Below are 23,057 nucleotides of genomic sequence, written 5' to 3'. Positions count from 1 at the left end.
AAAGCGTTTAAAAATATTTCAAATGCCTTGTGTGGATGGTTGCGTCTCTACGTCTTGGGTTGCGTTCTGGTTGGGTTGGTAGAACCTGGTTTGCAGAAAGACGGGGTGGCTTTGGCCAGCAGCGGGGGTAGAAGGGGGAACAGAAAGTTAGTCAAAAGGCCTGCGTTAATTATTCAAATGGCCCCTGCCTGCTGGAGACCAGCACGCGTGGGTCCTGCTCCTGCCCTCTTGCACTGCTCCAGCTGCTGGGCAGCCACGGCGAGGGCACGGCACGAATCCAAGGTAAAGCTCCAGGGCTACCGTGAAGCATTTGAAACGGCAATCGGGCCCCGGCAGCGGCTGCCAGAGGTTCAGAAAAGGGACCTTGAGCTGCAGCAGCTGGACGCAACCGAGTGCCGCTCTCACCGTGTGCTGCCCTGCAGCCTCCCCTGACACAGCGACAGGGAAGCGTTCCAAGAGGTACGAGCTTCAGCTCCTTGTGCCTCCAGCTGCCTGGGAAAGATCTGTCCAGCATTTGTCTTTTTATCTTTGCAGACCTTTTACAGTTGGTGTTAGCACTTCGTCCTTTTTAAACCCGTGCTTTGGCGATCGTGCAATGAGCCACCGAGACCGGGAGCTGTAAATACCAACTTTTGTCTGAGCATCAGTGGCGTTGTGCTTGCCCGACTGCAGCAACTGATCAGATACAGGAAGCGCGAATGGTTGCTTATCTCCAGAGGGGCAAAGTGTCAACCGTGATTTTCTCCAAATGTCCGCATCTGGCTGCAGGACTGCTCCCGGGGCGTGGAGGGACACAAGCGTGGTGGTGGGACAGCTCCTGCCCAGCCCTTTCTCACCTGCAAATGTCTCCAGGGACGCATGCCTGCCAGGTGGGATCTCACCGCCCTGCGGGGTGTGGGTACACCACTCCCCCAGCACCCGTTTGCTGGTGGAGCCTTTGCTGGGTCTGAACCCATCTCAGCCCAGGGGCCACCACAGTCCTGGTGCTCCTGGCCCAGCCTCTTCACTCCTTCCCGGCTCAGTGTCAGGGAGGGGATTTGGGCCCTTCTCCTCCAGCAGGGATGAGCCTGGTGCAAGCAGGCCCCTCTGGTCCTGGGACATCCCCACCTCCAGCTGGAGCCACGTGCAGGGCTCTGCGTTCAGGGGCGTTTGCAGCACAGTTGTTGTAGCCGTGCCCTCTCTGCTGCCCAGGGTCAGCCTCAGCCATGTTCACCACAGCCCCGTCCTGCCCTGCAGAGCTCCCTTGGCAGCTGGAGCCACAGCCAGTTTGGGTGCCTTCCCTCTGTGAATGGCATTTCAAAAGCAGGCTGCTGCTCCCCGGGACTGACTTGCAACACCCCTCCCTGCTCCCGCCTGCCTTGGGCACTGTGATCAATGTCCTGCTTCAACCTGCGTGTCTCTCTTAGCTGTGCTTTTGCAATTTTGTATTCCTACTATTGCTCCATTTTAAAAACCAATGGATTCTAGTCTCTGTTCAAGATACTTTTACACTGGAGCAAGTCCTCAGGACTCCCCCAAACTTTCTGCTGTCCAGTTACCTTTTACCGTTCGGTACTGAATATAAATTATTAGCGGATGATACAATCTCTGCAGAGGCTGATCACAGTTTTCATGCTGCTTCCCCACCACTGCAGCAGTACCTGACTATGAATAGTGAAGAATGTACTTGCCAATGAGAAGTTGTGGAGAGATAACTCCATCTCTGCTTTCTATGTGGGTGCAACACCAGTACCTCTGGTTCTATCCAGCCAGTCATCCAGAAGGAAGTGAGGCAGCATCTGATTGTTAGGCCAGCACTAGCAATGTGAGCAGACATCCCTCATTTCCTCTGAATGAGAAGGACAGAGGGAAGTGACAAAGGGCTGTCAGCCAGGTTGCCCATGTCTCTATGGTCCCCTTCACTCCATAGCTTCTACTAGTTCTTCCATCTTATTCAGTTTTATTGAACACCTTTGTCATCGTCTATGGATAGTTAGAAGAATGTCTGCCTTGGCATTTTTTCATCTCGGTGACCTGCGGGACATCATCACTGACTTGAGGGGAGGGCTACAGATAACATAATGGGAAATTGCACAGTTTCTTCCCTTTCCTTAGATCTGCAAAGATCTATGCTGTATCTGGTGGTATTTTAGCTGACAAGGCGATCACAGCAAGAACTTCCACAGATTTCCAGAAAAAGTTGATGATACAGCGTTCTGCACTGCTCTTCATCTCAAGCCTGCCTGTGCACTTGATTTGCACCCAAACTTGAAGATGCTTTTTATCCTTCAGTCTAATTCTTCTTCCACAGTGAGATCAATGGTGTTGTGCTGGTGTCATCAAGGTTAAGAACAAAGCCCATCTTCACCAGTGATCCCTCAGAAGTAACGATAGCATTCAGGGGCATTATTCACCTTCCTTGGCTCTGTGCTAATTCTCCACTCATTTAATTTAATTCCTGTGACCATCTGTTAACCTCATCAGCCAGGGGCAGAACTCCCTCAACTGTCCCTTCCTTGCTTCCAATGGCACCTGCTCCTAGCAGCTCTGGTCCTGCCAGCTGAGTGGCACTGGAGATTTCCTTCTTTCTCATTCTCCTCCGAGGCTGCTTGCTTTGAGAGAGTTGTGGAGGTGGCACAGTCATGCTCTTGCAGGCTCTGCTACGATTCCCTCTAGACTGACAATCTCTGCTTCCGATGGCCCTTTTGTGTGGTTTAGAAAAGCAAATGCAGACGCCAGTGTGAAGAGCAGGTAGAGCCACCTATGAGGTCTTAGCTGGGTCCCTGTCCTAGCTTGGACAAGCGAGTAACTCCTTGCTCCCTGGCAGGGACCACCTGACAGCTGGGTCCTGGACCCACTGGGGTAGTGAGCTGGGTGCCTGAAGGCTGTGTCTGTGGCTGGGGGTGCCAAGCCTGCCGGGATGGTGCTGGTGGGATGTGAGCAGCTCCTTGTTGGGTGACCATGCAGGTGCAACATCTTGAAGAGGACAGCTCTGGCTGCAGTGGTGAGCTGCAGATGGCAAGCATGAGAGGAGGCAGCTGATCTCTGTGTTGTGTGAATAAAACCAGTTAACACTTCTGGTTAAGCAGAGCAACCTGACCTAGCTTTGGAGTCAGCTCTGCCATGACCAAGGGGGTTGGGCTAGGGATCTCCAGAGGTCATTTCCCACCTACATCTTTCTGCAATATATGAAGAAACAGATGCCTGCCATGGAAAGTTTGAGCTGAGTTTGAAGATATTTTGAAGTGCTGAGCCCAGAAACAAATGCTCTTTGCATCTTATAGCTGTCACTTCCTCGTTTCCCCCTTAGGCAAATGATCCCCTCCGCCCAGCCTCTTTGGTCTTTCACACCAGTTTTAAGCCAATAAATGAAACAAGACTGGCGTAATCAAAACCATCGCACATGCAGAAACGTGAACCCTCCCTCAGACCTGGAAAAAGTGAGCCCTCCAGCTGCTGCTGGTCTGGGAGGAAAACCCTTCTTGCTTCAGGAAAGTCCATAATCACCCTGTTGTACTAGCTTTCAAAAAATAGTGAAGATGAATTACTTCTCCCCCTGCTGCCTCTTCCTCTGGGATCAGGGGCTTCTTCAGGCCCTCTGGTTAGGAGATGCATCACTCAGCTGCTTCCCATATGCCATATGGGAAACTGAAACAACTTGCCTTCCCAGATCCTTAAGAAGCCTGTGTACTTTTCCCTCCCACCTCTCTCCCTTATTTCAAGAGTGGAGTCAAAGAGAGGCACGCTCATGGCTGATCCAGTCTGTGTGTTTTCTCAGGGAAGAAGTCTGTGTTTACATGTGTGGGCTCAGACTGGGGACATATCGCAGATGGACAGGACTGGAGCGCTGCGTATCAGTGAATGAGTTTGGGGTTTGTTTCCTGGTGAGTTCTTAAGTTTTTAGCAAAACTTGGACAGTCACAGGGGTGAGGAGAGATCTAAGGTGTTAATATTCAAGGGTCTCAGCCACACAAAGATGGCTTATGGACGAAGTGTGATGCCATCAGGTACAGCTTCGCTCTTGTGGGAGGCGTATTCTGTCAGACACAGAAGAGGATGCTTTTCCATCTCAGGCTGTTCAGGAAGCCTGAGTCCCAGCTGGAACTATTTGTGCACAGCAGTGGCTCCTTAGCTGAGCCTCAGAGAACTGGGATATCAGAGCAGGGAAGCTTCACCTTGTCAGGTGTACCTGTGCAGGCAGGCTATGGCAGATGACCAGGTGACTTGCTGCAAATCACCCATTAAAGAGGACAGAAGAGCATGCAGCTCATGTATGTGCTGTGGGTCATATCTACCTGATGCTACTTGTCATTGGGGGGCTGTAGGAGCTGCACATTCTACAGATCTCCAGCGTGTTTTATAATGACATTTATTGTTCCCATTCTCTACCGTGTACCTTAAACACTTTGTCTCAAAAAGTCCAGCTGAACATTTCCAGTGTCCTAGTGGGGTTCGGGATGCTTTAGTCTCAGTTTAGTCCCTTAATCCATGAAGTGTTGTCATAATGTCAGCAGGGTGTTTGGCCACATGTCCATGTCCTGCAATGAAGAATCTTGTCCCTAAGTCTGAAATGTTGCTGGGGCTTCATGCATCCAAGATGGAAGATCCTAAAGCCAGTAAAGGCTGTAAGATGTAGCAAAAATAGTCAGCTTCCAGAGCTCTGTGATTATGCATGTCTGCAAATTCCTCTTGGCAGCTCAGGTAGAGTCATGTCTTAGACTTTCCCAGGTCTTACAGCAATTCATCCATCATTTTGGGATGCATTTACTAGGCTGCATAATTTGTAATGAAAATTTTCAAAGACCGTTACCTGAAGCATCCTTCAGCAGCTCTTCTGTTGTTGCACATCCAAATGACTTCACAAAAAGGTCTTCAATGGACAGCACTCCACAACATGAACTCAAGGTAGTGCTCTGAGTCCATAAGCACACCAGAAATCCCATCTGAAAACTTACAGCTAGTTGCTGTTTTCTTATGTGAAGGACAGTTTCTTAAATGGTACTTCTAAATTTTTTCCTATGTCAGATCCAGTCTTGAAAACAGCTGAGGCTGTCGTATGTGGCTCCAACAAACCTCCTGAGCTTCCGGGATAGCAGCATGGTAGATATGGACCCAGATTTGAGCTGGGAATTTGCCAGGTAGATTTTACAGAAGATTCAGTAGAGAAGTTCGGGAAAGCCAACCTTGTAATTCAAATGAGTCATGAGGTTTTGCTCATAACTAAAGAAAATACAGACTGCTTCAGGGTCTGTGAATCCGTTTTCATAGCTGTAGAAATAAGCATTCTTGTAGAGGCTGGCTAACAGTGTGCCGTGTTGACTGTAGTTTCTCGCTGGGAGAGGATCCTGTTCCACCTCAGTTTCTCTATGTTTTAAAGGGTTTCCAGATCAAATCCTGACTTAAGGTCTCCTATCTGTGGCAGGATTCCTATAGCTGTTCCCGGTATTCCCCAGTGCTGCTTTTGCTTTTACTTCCAAGGGTGAAAAGCCTACAGATAGCTGATGGGATCCCAGACTGCAGACAAGAAGGAAGACTGCTGTCATGGAATTGGGATACAGCGGTGACACCTGTGGTGTCCCAATAGCTATACAGTAGAACATCTCAGTGCTATACGTGCTCCCATTGCTGGATACTCCAAGGGGACCTCTAGCTGGACCCAGTCCTTCTGTGTAACTTGGGACACAAAGGCTAAGCCCCCGTCTCTTCTTTCAAGACCCCTGCTTGTGCTGAAAAAGATCACCACTCTGGGAGACTAGGCAGCACAACCAAATGTAGCTCAAACTGATATATCTTTCAGCTTGACGGTGCACCTTATATTGCTTTTCTTGATCCTCTTGAACGGATTTATTACTGTGAGAGGAATCTCTGGAGTCCTTTAAGCATAGGTCTACAGCTCTCCTGCCTCAGGGGCCCTCTGGTGGCACCAGACTTGACATGCCTGTAAATACTTCACGGAAAGATTGCGAGCAGTCGTCATCCGAGTTTCTCTCTACCCAAAATGCCCGGCACAGAGCATGCTGTGAGCTGTCTCCTAGAGCGGAAGAACCAGGAATGGCTCTGATCACACTGCCGGCGTTATGAGAGGCCTAACTCAAACCTGGAGAAACAAGAAGTACCTGTGTGGTCAATCAGTACCAGATTTGTCTTGGCCGGGTGTCCACAGCATGATTTGAACACACACAGGTTACTCCCTGGCTTCCAGGAGAAACAGTCCTTTGCCTCGTGAGTCCAAGGCAGGTCTACAGGACCTGGAAGGAGATTCCTTCTCTCTTGAATCCACTCCTATTAAGTGGAATACTGTATTACTTTCCTAATATCTGCTCCAAAAATCTTCTCTCCTGGCCCAGTACAGTTCTTACTCTGCTTTTGTCTGGAACAATTCTGGGTCAGAAAAGGGATATTTCATCTGGGATGTCCTTTCTCAAAAAAACAGCCTTTCTGGGGTTGCACCATACTATCAAGTGCATCAGGCAGAGTGTAACCATACCCTCTTCTCATCTGTTTTTCTCATATGCTGTCAGAGGAAGGTTACCTGGAAGGGAAGGCTGAACAGAACAGAACAGGTCCTGTGAGCCTCTTGCACAACTTCAGGAGCCTTAAAGAACTTGTGGGAAGGATCTAGTAATCCCAGGACTCACGACTCTTCTTCTGTGGCCAGAGTTGACTCCACCCATGCAGGTCCCAAAGCCCCTCTACTAGAAAGGCACATATACCTTCATGCCACTTACAGTCTGCTCAGCTGCAGCTGATTTTGGACCCTTTCCCAGTGGCATTCCCTCCCATATTGGATACCCTATGTAGAGCCTTAGAGTTTGACTGTTCCCCCTTAGGAAGTTAGGGGCCTGTTTTTCTCATTGTCTACAAGCCCAGTTAGTTATGAAGAACCTATATTGGATGCCCAAGAGCAGAGCCAGTACCTGAAATCACTGCAACTTTTTGGAGAACCTGTTTTAGGATTGTCAGCTGCAGAATTTTCTTGGGGAAACAAACTTCTGGGTTTAGCTGGCAGGTCCGCAAGTCCCCAGGCAACCACAGCAACTGCCCTAAGTATCTTAAAATCTGTCAGTGCTGCACTGTCACCTGGGCTTAAGACACTGCTTGGACAGTCCACTTTTCCCAGAGCTATTTGCAGACATCAGCCAGCCATCTGGAGTGTAATTCTATGGGACAGCAATGGGATTTAAAAAGTTTTCTGCATTTTCCGCTCCTCAGCACAGTTTCTCATCCACTCAGTTGTGCTAGGCAGCTGCCTGTAGGAACCTGCCCTGGAAGTAATTTGAGTTATTCCCTATTCTAATTACACACTCACCTTTTCTTCTCCTCTTCCTTTTAAACCTAATGTTTACATTGGTCTAGCTTATGGCACCATGAAAGGCCATATTATCACAAATTGTGCATGGGGAGGTGAGTATGGAGCCAGGGGCAGTCATTCCCGGTGGCAATGAGACAGGAAGGCAAACTTGGAAGTGAGTCTCTTGGATCAGTGTCCTCATGAGAGCAGCTGTGAGGTGGAATCCCACCCTCAGGGACCTGGGAAGGTTTCCAGGTCATCTTCTGACCCTTCAATGAGCATGCCCCTTCACTTCGAGGAATTATCTGTTTTTTATATCTACCCCAAATGTTTGTTTTTCACAGACCATGGCAGGAAATGCTGTTAGTCTTGGTTCCTTTTTTTTTTATTTTCCTTTTGAAAACTACTCTTGGGCCAGTATTTTGACTGTAGCCTCCTTTTCCATTATTAAAGCTTCTGAACTTTACCTTGGCTCATGACTGGGCCATTTTGTCTGTATTTCCCCCTCTGCACAAGCTGATCTGGTCTTTCAGTTCAGACAGGGGCACACAGAACCCTTGAGGTTACCAGTCTTTCAGAGTGACTTTTATTTTGACTTAACAAGCAACACACAGAAGAAAATGATAGTAATAAAAAACCATGAAAAAAAGAGAAACCCCTATATCTCCTTCAAGTCTGGAACAAGTGAGCCTTCTGACCACCTGTAGCTAGGGAAAAAACAGCAGGTCCCTGCTAAACTCAGGGGAAAGTCCCCACACCCACATGCCACCACCACCTCAGTTCATTTGAGTCCAGAAGCCTTTTCCTTCCTTTTCCCTGTGGGTTATGTGCCTCAGGTTAGCAGTCATGCTCCTCTGCTGTTTCCCAGCCCTGCACTGGAGTTTTCTTGCAGAGCAAGACCAGCTGGCTTTTTCCCTGAGTCTTAAAAATGGCCCACATGCAGTCTTAGGGAAGCCCTCCAGTTAGGGCTGTGAGTAAGGGAAAAGCCTGGGGAAATATGGATAGATAGTGTTTTATTCTCATCATGGTGATCAGCTGGCTTGGCTTCCTTGTTCCTGCAGAGAGCTCCATAGCCTAGGGCAGAGCAAGAGGATGCCATCGACCACTTTTCACATCAACAGTCTGCAGGTGGTGAAAAGACCACCACAAGAGTTCTTCCCATGAAAGAGCCTTGCTGTGAAAAACAGGTATCTCATTTCCAGCCAGATTTTGGGTTTAATTTTGAGCCACTGGTCATGCTTATGCTCCTCTGCTGGAGTAGAGAACCTGCTTCTATTTGACATCTTCTCCTCATGAGGAGAAAATATCAAAGATAGATTGTGAATGTAAGAGCGTAAAAATAGTTGTACCAATGGTCTCTCTAGCCTAGTGCTCCACTATGGCTGATACAAGATCCCTAAGAAAAGTCACTGAGAGACAGGACATCATATAGAAGTTTCCTGTAAACAAGACCTAAGGACATCCTGAGCTGGCAGGCATGCCCAGGCCATCATATTCAAAAGCCAGGGAGGAATTGATCCTCCACAGATTACCTAATCCCTATTTGAACTCATTTATACTCCTGGTCCCCCTGTACTCGGCACTGGTGAGGCCACACCTTTAATACGGTGTCCAGTTTTGGGCCCCTCAGTACAAGAAGGACATTGAGGTGCTGGAGTGTGTCCAGAGAAGGGCAACGAAGCTGGTGAAGGGTCTAGAGCACAAGTCTTATGAGGAGCAGCTGAGGGAACTGGGATTGTTTAGTCTGGAGAAGAGGAGGCTGAGGGGAGACCTTATCGCTCTCTACAACTACCTGAAAGGAGGTTGTAGTGAGGTGGGTGTTGGTCTCTTCTCCCAAGTAGTTAGCGATAGAAAGGGAGGAAATGGCCTCAAGCTGTGCCAGGGGAGGTTTAGATTGGATATTAGGAAAAAATTCTTCATGGGAAGGGTGGTCAAGCATTGGAACAGGCTGCCCAGAGAGGTGGTGGAGTCACCATCCCTGGAAGTGTTCAAAAAACGGGTAGATGTGGCACTTTGAGACATGGTTTAGTGTGCATGGTGGTGTTGGGTTGATGGTTGGACTGATGATCTTAGAGATCCTTTCCAACCTTAATGATTCCTAGTTTTTGCTTTCTTTGGGAAATGGTCCAGCCACCAAGCCACAAAACATGAAATTATTACTCTACCCTTAATTGGTTTAGTGGTGGACTTGGTGGTGTTGGGCTGATGGTTGGACTGGATGATCTTAAGGGTCTTTTCCAACCTAAATGATTCTATGATTCTGTGATTCTATTCTACATCCTCTAACAATAATTCTACTGTTTTTGTGACATGAAAAATTAATTTCCTTTTGTTTGCAGTAAAATCACTGCCTGAGCTAACCACTGCTTCCTTTGGATTAGGTAAAATAGATCAAACACCTCAAGTACTGTACATTCAAAAGCAAGACCTCCAGGTCCCAAGTCAGGGTTTTTTGTACCACTCTTCTAAATCCTTTTCCATTTTTCCACATCCTTTTTCAAATCATGGACACATTCCAGTAACTTGTGCTGTAAACAGAGGTAACACAATCTGTTCACTCTTTGAGATCCCTTTTTATACAGCATGCTATCATGTATCTCCCTTCCTGGAGTCTTGTCTTCCCGGGATACTGTATTGTGTTCTGGAAGCGTGATCCACATACTTTGTTCCTCAACATAAAACTTTATGTTTTAATTCTAAGTGTGATTTTACCAGGGGTCTTAGGAGGCAGTTGCTCCCCATTAACCTTGCCAAATATGAAGTGTGCACCATGCCAGGAGAGACAGTCACACCTGCAGAGCTGTGAAGGCCTCCTAACCACATTTTGGCAGCGTAAGAAAGCCACGGACATCAGAAGGCAGTTGGATGTTGAACAAATCATGTGGCAGCCTAGCTCTGGAAGCTCACAGAGTCCAAATTTCTAGGATGCTTTCATCTCATCAGCAAAGGGTCTGAAGTATTTACACAGGACACAAAAGCATTAGCTGCTTTATCTTCTACCCTTACACACACTAGAGAGGGTCCTTTGGTCTTTTCTGGTTTTCTGAGAAAAACCTGGCAGAGAAGCCTGTTACAGTGGAGAGAACGCTGGCCCATTCACCTCCTGGAGAATGGGACCTGACATGTGCAAACAGAAAATTCTTAGAACCAGGAAAAATTATAAATGGCACAAAAAAAAAAAAATCAAGCTTAAACCCATGTTTTCCCCATGTGGCCTTAATTGCACCCCAGTGATCGACTCCTGGCAGAACTTGCTAATATTTAGTTTGTTGGAGCTCCATCTTGAGAATCCAGATCTCTCCCACCCCTCATCGTGACACAGGAGGTGCCACCCCTTCTTGGGAATTTTAAAGCTCCTTTACACAGAAGTATAGTTCCATCTCTTTGGTCCCAGCCTCCTTCAAGGGTAAATAAGAGTCAGCCCTTACACCAACAAAGCCTGGTGTACATACCATAATGATAGCCAGTCGTCTTCCAGTGTGGTGAGAATGGGGGTACCTCCAGAGTCAGCAGGGTCTCTTTGCAGTGCTGAAGGCTAGCCGAATGCTGGGCCTCATTAGCAAGAACATAGCAAGCAGTGATTAATCCCATCTTCATGGCACATGAAAAGCCACATCTGCAACACTGTGGGATGTTGACACACTGGAACAAGTCCAGCAAAGGGCCCTAAGATGGCTGTGGGGTGGAGGACATGACGCGTGACAAGGAGCGTATGTTCAGCCTGAAGAAGAGTGGGGAGCTAACTGCTGCCTGCTACTGCCCAAAGGGAGTTAGAAAGACGATACAGTCAGACTCCTCTCACAGGGCCAGAGAAAGGGCACGAGGCGAGGAGCACAGTTTGCAACAAAGGAACTTCTTACGGGACACAAGGAAAAGCCTCTCCTGTGAGGGTGTTTCAGCAGAATCTCCATGATTGGAGGTGTTCAGGGTTTGTCTGGGCCAGGCCCTGAGCAACCCAGTCTAGTTTGAGAGTCACCCTTCTGGGAGCCCAGGGATGGAGTGGAGACCCCGGAGGTCCCTTCCCACATGAATTTTCCTGCAATGCTGTGACTAACAGGTGGGTTCATTTGATTTTCTGTTTTTTCTTAGTGGGGCAGTAGAAGCTATCTTACAAAATGATGCAGGCTGCTACCTGCCATGAGGTGCCAAATGGAGAAGAAATTGAAAAAACAGCTCAGCTGCCACCATGCTCTGAATCTCAGTCTGTCACACAATCATGTTAATCCAGCATAAATGTGTATTGCAAAAGCCGTGTTGCAGGAAGGGGCAATCCCATCTTCCCTTTCATCTCTCCTGCTGTCTCTCTTTTGTCAACACTGATGAGCATCAGAGAATTGATCCAGCTGAAAACTAAATTGTAGAGAAATAAATCCATTTTGATTTGCAATGAGCCCTTTCAGTTTAAAAATGCACCATCTCCCTCCCTAGCAATTTTTGTTCAAAGCAAAGTGGTTGGGGATCACCAAATCAGACTTTATTCTCTTCAGGAGTATTCTGGAGCATTGATGTCCCCTTCCTTGCTGTGCCATTGTCCATATGAACCTTCCCAGGGATTGTATTGTTCTGCAGATGATTTCTCATAGCATCACATGGTCCTTTAGTTACCCTCTACTTTTTTTATATGAAGCTTTCCCACTAAGAAGGAAATAACATATTCTTTATTAATAAGTATTTGCCTGTAATCTCCAGAGCTCCAGTGTACCGTAAGCTACGGGCTCATGTTCTCCTGCCATGACACACCATGAAAACACAGCACATGGACCAGATCTACTTTTTCACAGCTCCTCAGGACACATGCAACCAAGCCTAGAGCCAGGCCCCTCTGTGCCCTGTGCCATGCTCATCCCCCGGCATCTGAAACAGGTCCAAGGTGCCTCTTCTCTGTCAAAGAGACCCACACTGCTGTCAAGAGTAAGACATAGAGAGGATTCAAGCCCTGTGAGCAGAAGGCACATCCTTCTGTGGCAGTTTTTCTTTGAGGGAATACTTGCTGTATTGTCAGTTGAGAGTAACAGCAGCAATGGGGATATGAGCCTGGCATATCTCAATCAACCTATCTTTCTCTTGGCACTCAGGAGACCTTCGATATTCCCCCAGATCAGCTGCTGGACGGTCTCACACCAGCAGACACAACCCACACCTGTTCTGGAGATCTCTCAGGCCATAACAGCTCCCAGGGCAGGCAGTCATACAGTCTCCCTGCAAAACTGGCAAGAGACTGGCAAACCAAAGAAGCCACACCTAAGAAGAGGCTTGCGTGTAATCTGTTGGGGGAATCTGGGTGCCCTGGTGTCACTACATGTCCAGCATCATCCTCCCAACCTGTCCTGACACCACTCTTACCACCAGTCCTGGTGCTGGCGGCTCTTTTGGAGGTCTTGTTTGCTGGCCATTTCTGCCAGTCCTCACTTGCTTTCTGGACCAGCCCTGGCATCCAGCACTAGTCTGTCATCCAGCTCTGCTGTTGGCACCGGAGCTTCCAGCCCTCTGGGGCCCAGGGATCCTGCAGATGGTCAGACTTTCTCTCTCCAGGTACCTCTGTAAGAACAGACCATGTTTTGGGAGTCCCACTCTCAGACCAAAGTTCAGTTCAGGGGGATTGGGCTAGATGACCTCTAAAGCCCCTCCCAACCCAAAGCTTTCTATGATTCTATGATTCCTATCAGAGCACTCCTCAGCTCCTTTCAGCCCATACCTGAGTCAAGGGAATTTTTTAGGACTGTTCTGCTACTGTCCCAGTCACTCAGTGACATATGGCATATTGGGTCAGTGCGTGACTCCTTCACCTCAGTGTCAGTGAGAGCTTTCTCCTCACAGCTGGCACACTTCTCCCGTCCCTTGCATGCATCGGGCTCCTGGGTACCTCTTTGCTCTTGAGAAAACTCACTGCAGCCCTGGGACACTTGGGAGTCTATCACGTATTTTTTTCCATTTGATTAAAAGCATGGCATGAATGCTGCAATGAGAAGTGAGTCAAAATGTAACCTAGCTTGCTGCATGGATTTTTGTAGTTAATCCATCTCACCCTCTGTGTTGCAAAACACAGAGGGTGTGGCATCAAAGACATCCTGCGGCATCAAAGACATTGCTTAACTAGACCTTGGCCAGGGTACCGATATCCATCACCATCTCCACAGGTGGTTTTGGATGTCCAAAGAGGATCCTGCATCAACCCATCTCTTCCCTGGGAAGGATCTGGAGGCCTTTTGAAAGAGGATGGTTACACACTTCTCTACAGCTATTGCTGGCCAGATACAAGATGCTAGCTGCCAAATATGCCCATGAATGCTGCAGATTCTCTCCAGTGATGGAGAGAAAAACTGAGTTTTTTAGCAGAAATGCAGCCCACAGTTTCAGTCAGCACCCTCCAATGTTGTTCCTGACTTTCTAATTCAGGTTCCTCTGGGATATTCAGCTGTCTGCTGAGGATTGTCATACAAAGGTCGTTTGCCTTTTAGTACTGTAAAGAAAGAGGCTGCAGATTTGTCCAAAGACAAAAAGCTATGCTTTCCTACAGGTATTCAGGATTCTGGGAAGCAGGCCACCTCTAGACTGTCCTCAGCTCCACGAGAGACCTGTGATGACCCAGGCACTGCCCATTCAGCAAACCCTTTAAAAAGGACCTTTTCAAAAGTAAAGAGTCTCCCAACAAATGTCAGGCAGCCACCCACTCTTCCTCCTCCTCGCACTTCTGCAGGGGCACATTTTGGTTTTGCCCAGAACTACTAAGAGATGCGAACTTTCTCTTTTCTAATCCTCTTCTCCTCAGCCCTTTTTGGGATCTTTCACCTCAGATAAACAGGTTCCTCCTCCAAGAGCACTCTCTGATGCACAGGGCACCCTGGCCCTGGGAAGATAACATGCTGCTTCCAGGCATCACGGAGGGACAGAAGCCTGCAGCAACCACTTCCTCCCATGAGAAAGGAAGCATGTTTGTTACCCACCCTGGACTTAGAGGAGCTGAGCAACTTCATATACAGAATGGATCTCAGGTTAGTGCCTTGGTAGAAATCATCATGGCCCTTTGCAGGGGAAGAGTGTTTTGCATCCCTCTGCCTCAGGGGTGCCTATTTGGATGCACTTCCACATTGTGCATCTCACACAAAGCCTGCTAAGCCGTGGGCACTGGCTCTTTCTGGTTCAGGATTCTGCTGCTTGGCCCCTCCGTAGCCACAAGGCATCGACCCTGGAACCACTGTATCTCTCCTGAGCACCCAGAGAAAGGCAGCTCTGTTACTTCCCCCCTGGAGCTGAGCCTCCCAGTCAGTGCCAGAAGTCTTGCAGTGAATCCCAGTCTGACCCCTGGAAACCCTGTTGCCTGTCCAGGCACCTGTTGAGTACCAACCTGCCTGGCAGCCTTTACTCACTCTACATCCCCTGCCAGACCTTCCCTTCTGTCTCCCCAGGCGTACCTGCTTTCTGTTGACAGTCCCTTGCCACAAAGTTATTACTTATCTCTTATTAGTAAGTAACTTCTTTTTGCTTGTTATGTTTGCTTTAGCTCTGGGCAAACAGCAGTCAGGCCGTTTTACATGAGGCCCATTTGGTGAGCGCTCTATCTCAGGAACACCCAAACCAGCTGATCTTAAGTTGCACGGCTGATAACCCAGTCTTCAAGTCACAGCACAATTTCTTAGGTCAGTTAAAGTCTGCAAATAAATTATAGAGCACCTTAAAAAGTCAGCACAAAGCAGAAGACTATGACTAGCTTCAGACTTGATGCTGCAAGGACCAAAACACGAAAGTGGCATCACTCAAAGAAAAACATGGTATCACAGAAATCTGGAAATGCAACGGAAAATTCCTTCAGCAAGACTAATTCAATGATACTGCAGAATAGTGTTTTCTATTCTTATTTTTCTTGGTAAGTGTAGTTTGCACCCATAAGCCATGCCAAGAGAGACAACAAAAACAATGTGTTAAGGTTGTGCGCAAGGTGACTGCTGCGGGTAAGTCTGGAACCTGGCTGAAGCTAGTTAATGCCTAACACGGACAAAAGAGTATTTAGTGAGCTGGGCTTCTGTACCCCGTCCTGGGCTACTCCCATCGTAGCCTGCCCCTCATTCTCCATGCCTCTGCCAGAGTCCCACATGTCCCTCAGCCTTTCTGCCCATCGAGCCCCAGGGGATCCACACAGGCGGTTCCGAGAAGATGTCCCTGTGCTGATCTTGCTGCGGTCACTGTCATTTCTGCGGCAGGGTCCTGTTCAGGGAGATGACGAAAATGCCATTCAAGGGAGTCAGCATTTAAAATGGGTCGTTAGAGAGAAACGTCACAGGTGTCTTTGCTAAAGATAGCCTGGTGCTGAGTAAAACAGTGCCTCCAAAACCTTCATTTCACAACATGCTCTCTCAGCATAATAACCCCTCAGTCCCAAACCCCCCGCAGTGCCAGACAGCTCCTGTCACTTTCCTGGGCTCTCCATCAGTCCCTCGTGACCGCCTCTCAGGAAGCGGCAGCAGAATGGGAAACGTCTCTCTGCTTTGCCAGTTCTTACAAGAAAGAAGCATTTCCTAGAGAAAGGATTCAGTTAAGGGTGGTTTTGGGGACTAAAGGGGAATAGTGCCAGGGCGCCGAGGCTAAGAGTGCAGCACGGGTCGGGATCGAGGGGGAGAGCAGCGAGCTCGGTGTCCCCTGGGCGAAGCCAGGGGAGGGAGAACAGGCAGTGCCAGGCTGCAAAGCCATACGTGTCTCCCCACCACAGTTCCATCTCCCTTCTCTCTCTCTCGTCTTCACCCACACACTCACACCATTCTCGCACTGCTGATTCAGGGGAAAGAGAAGTTGATGCTTTCTGCTTGGACTGGGCACCACAAACTGTTTTTCTTGAACAGGAGGAAAAAACACCTCCTGTCAACCGTCACAAGTTCTCCCCCATCTTTTCTCCTCTCTTCCTCTCTCACGCAATCCTATGGGCTGTGTAACACAGAGGGCGTGAAGGACCACTACGAAGCAGTCGCCCGGGGACATCGAGGCACACAAGGTTGCACCAGGTTCCCCTACACCGATCCCACTCCTCAGGAGACTGAAGAGTAATGCATGATAAGAGACGAGAGCTGTCACCACAACAGGGAGCTGCTGAAGTAAGGTGTACCACTTGCTCTCTTCTACCCTCCTTCACTACCCAGCTGAGGAAAACTAGAGAGTGAGCAAGGATCCTTCCACAGTGAAGAAGCGGCCACTCTGAGTCATCTCCTTTCCCTCACCCCCAGGAAAAGCCCCAGCCCAGGCCTTGGGCGATGAGCTGCCAAGGGGCTTCGGTGTCTGACACCCGCCATGAAGGGCTGATTAAGTCCGAAAGAGTCAGAGCCAGTGGGTTGCTGGAAAGTGTGAGCCACAACAGTGGGGGTTCTCTGAGGCAAAAGGAGCCCCAGGATGAGACACACAGATGGAAATGTATTGCCCTATGCAAAGCTCAGCAGCTACACAGGAGCTAGGATGAGCCCCCTCAGCACATGAGCTCGGGTGGGTTTTCCCCAGTGCTGCAGGGGGAGGAAGGTCCCTTCCTCACACCCCTCGCAGTGCCACAGAGTGCAGCCCCTCTTCTCAGTGCTGGTTGCTTCTCCTGGATGCTCCTCTCTGTCTCCTCAGACCACCTCAGCTTTGTCCCAGATTTCACCTAGGCTCTGGCTTGATGGGTCGGTCACATGTGCCCTGGTTGGAGCTCACCATAGACCCTTTCCTCATGCTGTCTGTGACCTGGCCAATGAGAAAAAGCAAAAAAATCAGCATATTTGAAAGATTAAAGAAGGAGAAAAAAAAAAAAAACCCAAAACCCAAAGACCCAACAACAACAACAACAAGAAAGAAAAGCAGAAAAAAAGAACAAAACGTTCTCAAAAGCCCTGAAACAATTAGAGAGAAGCTGTAAAAGGCGGAAAGATCAAACCAAAAAAGGTAAGAGATGAAAGAAAAACATGAAAGGCACTTGCTGGGAAGTGTCCTCTACACTTTTTCCACTGTCTATGTAGAAGCAAAACTTGTAAGAAAAACAACAGCGACCTGAAGAATTTCCACTAAAAGATGCTTAGAGCAGTGTCTCTGGTCCCTCCCTCCTCTCTCTCACTGGCTTAAGCTCTGCCTTCACGTGCCTCAGACTTATACTGGTTTCTTGGTCGTGACGCATCTTCTTAGTGATATGAGGAAACTGGCTGCCCACTGCAATATAAGGTCATCTAGGGAAATGCTTTGATCGGAGAGAGAGACAGCACGAGAGCAAGCACATCCAGCTGACCCCCCTTGGTTCATCCACCTACTCTAACATCTTCTTTGCCCATGCCTCATTTTTGCTGAGCTCTTAAAACTTCGGACCTGATCAAGCACGGACCCGAGTGTGAAGACGCAGCCCCTTGCCTCTCCTGGATGCCACCATGACGCTGGCGTCCCTAGTGCTGTTCCTCACCTTCACTCTGCTGGCTTTCAATGGTAAGAGGGGCTGAATATATCAGGGAGGGCAGAGTAGCTCAGGAAACTGAGTCTGGTTGTTACTTGGTTCCTGACAGGTCTGAAAGGGAGAATTTGTGCCCTTCTAACCTCACTGAAGATGGCCAGATATTGCCCTCTGCCCCGTGAGTCCCACCCTTTGCTCAGCCCTCCATCTCGTTACAGCTGGCCACATCCTACGAGGAGTAGCAGAGGGGGAAAGCAGAGAGCAGAAAGTGTGGGCCAGAGCGGGGAGTTCAGCCGTGCTGCCTTGCCACCTCAGCCCCAGAAAGATGTCAAAGAGCGGGAAGCAACTGCCTGACAAGACATCTGTGCTGTGGAAGCGACATGGGGGAAGGTACTCCAGGGCCAAGATAGATCTGTGTCCTTGGGGGGGGGGGGGGAGGCTGGGGAGGGGGGCAGATTCTTTGAGCCCCCTTTCTCCTTCCCCACATTCCTTCCTTCCTGGCCCTCCACCCTTGATCTCACCTTTGCCTCTGGCACAAGCCACTCACTTCTCCCACTCCCAGCGCCCACCAGGAGTCACACATGGTGCTGGAGGTGGGGTACTCCGGCCTCCGGAAGATGTCGCTGCCCATGAGGCCCCGGGTGTCAGTTCAGGACTCTGCCTTACACAACGGCAATTTCTCCCTGCGAATCGACCCGGTCCGAAGCGAGGATGCCGGGCTGTATGAGGCACAGGTGGCATACAACACGGACATCCAGAGCTGCCAGGTGGAGCTGGGGGTAGTTACAGGTAGGAGAAGATGGAAACCCTGGAGAATGTTGATTTTAGGTCCGGGGAGGTTGTAAGGGTGGGATGGGGTGGGGATGCTGTGTTTGCCAGGGCAGGTTAGAGTACAGGCAGCAGCCCCCCGAAAGCACACAGCTTCCTGCTGTCTGCTCTCAGCTCTAGAGAGAGGACTGCCCAAGGGACAAAGATAGGACAGGAGTGGCACAAAAGGATGGTTTGGTAGTCCTCCTGTGATCTTAACTTTCCCCGTCTTCCTGCACTTTCTTTTTCTTGCAGTAACCCTCAGTCCACCCAGCCCCGTGGTAGAAAATGAACCGCTTTTGTTGAGCTGCAACTCTAGCCACCGGGCCAGCCTTGTGGAGACGTGCTGGTTCCACAACGGGCACCTCGTCCCCACCTCCAGGACCTTCTGCTCCTTGCATGGGGCTCTCTCCATCCTCCGGCCAGCCGTGAGTGATGCGGGCTCCTGGCGCTGTCAGCTCAGATACTCAGATAATGAGATCATTTCTGCCACGTACAACCTGCAAATTCTAGGTGAGCTCAGCCTCTGTGTTGCTACTCCAGCATCCCCAAGTTGCTCCTTTTGATGTGACTGACCAACCCCAGTGGCTCCAGCTTCCCAGCTCCCACCCTGTCCTCACTTCCCAGGCCAGTTACCTTCCTGCAGAGCTCTTTCCAACAACCACCCCACATTGTCCTCTCTCTCTGTCTCAGGTTTTGATGGCCCAATGAACCCTGTGGTCTACGCTGCAGCTGGCTCTGCAGCTGATCTACCATGCACCCTGAGCTACCTTCCCAGTGCCTTTGGGAGCAACGTGGTGGCAGCCCACTGGAGCCGCCTTGCAGGAGGACACTTACAAGACTGGGACATCTCCCAGAATTCAAGTAGCAGAAGCTTCCCCCTTCATCTCCCTGAGGTGGGGCCAGGTGATGCAGGGCAGTACCGCTGTGCTGTCTCTGTTGGCAGCAAGACAATCACCAGGGATGTGACCTTGGCAGTGGTTACAGGTGAGAGGAGAGACAGGGAGGTGCATCACCTCTCTGGGGTCCCCCACCACTTGCAGATAAACCTCCCTGCATGTCAGTGCAGTGAGCGTGGGTTGTTCCTGCTCATAGGTTCTCACCCTGAGGCAGGAAACAAGGTTTCTATTTAGGGCATTGCACTGCACTGGACTCTGCTGGAAGCAGGGGTCTTCCTGGGTAACTTGATTATTCTTCTTGAAGACTGAGGAAGACAAAGACAATAAATTCGAGGAGGTGACGAAGGAGGGGTATATTAGAAGAAGGAGGGATGGGGAAGAGATGTGGACCTGCCTGTAGTCTTTCCTGAGGACAGTTTTCTTTTCCTGCAGTCACCCCGAGCATCCAAGGACCGGTTTCTGAGGGGTCTCGCTTGCTGCTCATCTGCAGCCTCACACATCCCCGGGGACATGAACGTTTTCAGTGGAAGCACCTTGACTCAGTCCCCACTAACAGCAAGCTGGCTGTGGCCACCTCCCATAACCTGGAGGGCCAGAGGTCCCAGACAGGCCCTACCTTGGAAATACTCCAAGTATCACAAAAGGATACGGGCACGTGGGAATGCAGTATATATGGCCCAGAAGGCAGACTGGGAGCAGTGGAGTACGGGCTGCACATCACAGGTACTGTGTCCCACGGATCTGTAACCAATCCCTTCTTCTCACCCTGTTCAATTCCCTGGTGCTCTTTCCTCTCTCAGCCTCACCCCTTCATTCTCCCCTTTGACCACTTGGATGCCATCTTGTTGTCATCCTGTCTGAGCTCTCACCAGTCCCTCCTGTTTCTCCTTCCAGTTCCCTGCACCCTTTTCCAGTGTGCCTCTCTTTGTGCAGTCCTAGCCTTGCCTCAGTGAAAAATCAACCTTCCTCTCCTTCCTAACTGTGGTTTCTCCTCACAGGTGCCCAGGTCTCCAGCCCTCCTGCCATCTTCAGTGGGCAGGTTACTTTTGGGCTCACGCTCACCCTCTTCCTCCTGCTTATGGTCTGTGTTCTGGCTCTGGCCCTACAAAAAAGGGTAAGTGTCCACCACCCCATTTCTGTTAGTCATCATCTCTTATTTGACCTTTTCCTGGGTACCCAAGAGACAGCAGTGAAATGTCTCAGGGACACAGCAGCCAGAGGAAGAACGGGGCTCGGGCAGCTTGCTGAGGGTGTCAATGGACATGTAGTGAAAGTTGTATCCTGGGCATTGGCAGGTCTGGTTAACTGTGGCATTTGTCTGGGGGCAGGTCAGACACTTCAGAGGAGGGGTAGAACCTCCTAGGAGACAATCACAGCCCAGCCTTGAAAAACTTCTTGTTTATTCTTGCAGAGATCAAGCCACACTATAATAGAGGAGGGTTAATTTCCAGGCTTTGTAGGTGTCATCTCTCTATTCCTTATCTGGATGCTTTGATGTAACAGAGTCTCCTGTTCCTTATAAATGCAAGCTGGTCCCCAGACACTAATCTCGATGCAGGTCTGTTGTTGCTGGCTCAGCCCTCACGCCTCGGTTGTCTGCTTCCGGCAATTTACTGCCCTTTGTTCACTCAGCTTGTTCCAGTATCTTGTCTTCTGAAAACTCTGCCTTGCTTTTATCACCCCAAAGGCCAGGCCAGGACTGATCCTTCCCCAGCGTGCCACTGGAAAAAACTGTGCAAACAAGTCAGACCATTTCTCTGCAGTTTTCATACTGTTTCTCTGCAAATTAATTACATGCCAAATTCTTCCTTCAGGGTTTCTCTTTGCTGACAAGGGACACCTTTCATGAGTAGCTGTGATGTAGTTACCTTCCACTCAGCTTCTTAGAAAGGGCCCACAGTGAAAATCCGCTTCTAATGCAGAAGCATCCAGGGCCTCAGAGCAATCTCAGGTTGGGAGAATTTGCCCTGGCGAAAGAGCTGGGTGCCTTGAAGCTGCCTTGAGCTGAAGATGAGGGATGTGACAGCATTGACACGAATTCTTAGTAAATCCCAGTGGCTGGAGGCCGAAGACAGGCAACATCAGAACAGAAGCAAGATGGGCATTTTAAAAAAAACACTGCGGGTAGCGCTAGAGAGACTTGTGACTGCTTCTTCGTCATAGGTCCTTAATCAGCACTGGTGGTAAAAGATAATCTAAGGCAGAGATCTACATTTTCTGGGTGACTCTCTAGACTGTGCAAGTCCAGGACAAGATATTCAGAACGACCCTTTCTGGCCTAAAACCTTGGATAAATAACCCTTTACATTGTAACTGTAAACCCTCACTAGCAGGAAATAGGATACCTGGGTGTCCAGCTCTGCTAGCCAGGATACAGCTCTAATCCAGCCAGGATACTTACCGCCTCAAAGCATTTGTATATGCCCTCACAGCCTTGCTTTGCCAAATAAGCAAAGCTTCTCTTTTGCAGCACAGGTCCTCCACCCATCAGTGGATGGTCCTCCTGTCCTTCTCTGCACAGTCTCCCTGGTGGGCTCGTCCTTTGTGAGAGTGCAGATGAGGCACCTTGAGCAAGGATACTAGCTCTTCTCTTGTTCTCTCCCTCTCTCTGCTGGCATTCTCTGAGATTACATTTGGTCGTCTTGCACTGGTTGAACACTGGATGCTCACCCGTGTCCCTTGATGGGCTATTGCCCATTCCACATTAGGAATTTCTGTTCTGATCCTCTGAGCCTATCAACGCGTGGTTGGTACTGTTGCATTTCATTCACCCTGTCATTCAGTTTACTGCTCCATTCTCCTAAATATCTGGGTCTTGGGTGACATTTTCATCCTCTTTCTTCCAAATGAGGCTCCTCAACTTTATCAGCTACATAACTCATTAGCACTTTCACACTGCCTGTGCCATTAATGATTGGTCCCACAACTGATCTTTGAAGACTTGTGCTTATCATTTCTCTACAGCCTGGCAGAAACCTGCCAGCAAAATCCCAGTTCCTTCCTCTTAGCTGAGAAAACACCTACCATGCCATTCTTTTACTAATCTCATCTTTCCAGTTGTATTGATTACCTGTGTGTCACCATATACATTACCGTTATCAGGAGCCCTGAGATCTACCTGTTTTCCATTGTCTAGAAAGTCACTTGTTAAAGCAAGATGTGAAAGTGCTTCTGTCTTTGATTTGTTCTTATCTCATTTTGCACAAACCTTCATGCCTTTAATTATTCTCTCTGAAAAGGTGTCGTAAAATCTGGCATACCATTGAACCTGACAATGGCCTGACCATTGCCCAGATAATTCTTTGCTCTCTCTTAAGTGTGTCCTGTCTTTGTTATTCCTTATGCCCATGACACCACAGAGGGTAGTGTTGAGCGAAGCCTTCCCCAGAAGAAACTGCATGTCTCCAAGAGTGGGACTGGGGCTCTTCCCTGGCTCTAGGAGGGAATGGGAGCCTCGTGGTTGCAATCAGTAGGACCACGTTTTCCATGGCAAGGAGAAGCCCAGATTTGCGCCATTTAGCCTCCCTCCCATGCCTGATATTGCCCCTTTCTTCCCTTTCAGGCACGGTCTCCTGCCTTCCCAGCGCTGGAAGGGATGGTTGCAGTCACTGTGCCAAGGAAGAAGGAGGTGCAGGAGAACCAGAAAGAGAAGATCCAGCAAACTGAGTGCTGATGGGAGCAGGGACACCGG

The 23,057-nt window shown here is 49.3% G+C and overlaps 1 protein-coding gene across 1 annotated transcript; it reads left to right on the top strand.

The window, feature by feature from the left end:
* Positions 1 to 17,607: 17,607 nt before the first annotated feature.
* Positions 17,608 to 23,057, top strand: LAG3 (lymphocyte activating 3). The gene is made up of 8 exons (XM_009484710.2): positions 17,608 to 17,695; positions 17,879 to 18,050; positions 18,223 to 18,449; positions 18,723 to 18,980; positions 19,161 to 19,454; positions 19,799 to 20,089; positions 20,365 to 20,480; positions 22,929 to 23,057. The coding sequence occupies exons 1-8, from the start codon at positions 17,641 to 17,643 to the stop codon at positions 23,037 to 23,039; spliced, it is 1,524 nt and encodes a 507-aa protein (XP_009482985.1). The 5' UTR covers positions 17,608 to 17,640; the 3' UTR covers positions 23,040 to 23,057.

Source organism: Pelecanus crispus, chromosome 1, assembly GCF_030463565.1.
Source record: "Pelecanus crispus isolate bPelCri1 chromosome 1, bPelCri1.pri, whole genome shotgun sequence".
Lineage (NCBI taxonomy): Eukaryota > Metazoa > Chordata > Aves > Pelecaniformes > Pelecanidae > Pelecanus > Pelecanus crispus.
Note: the sequence above shows the minus strand (reverse complement) of the source record. Positions and strands in the feature narration are given on the sequence as shown.

What these genes read in the sequence shown, in the direction of transcription:
- LAG3 (XM_009484710.2), top strand. Translation starts at nt 17,641, where the DNA reads ATGACGCTGGCGTCCCTAGTGCTGTTCCTCACCTTCACTCTGCTGGCT. An exon ending in CACTCTGCTGGCTTTCAATG is followed by an intron (nt 17,696 to 17,878) that starts GTAAGAGGGGCT and finishes ATCTCGTTACAG; the next exon opens with CTGGCCACATCCTACGAGGA. An exon ending in GTACAACCTGCAAATTCTAG is followed by an intron (nt 18,981 to 19,160) that starts GTGAGCTCAGCC and finishes TCTCTGTCTCAG; the next exon opens with GTTTTGATGGCCCAATGAAC.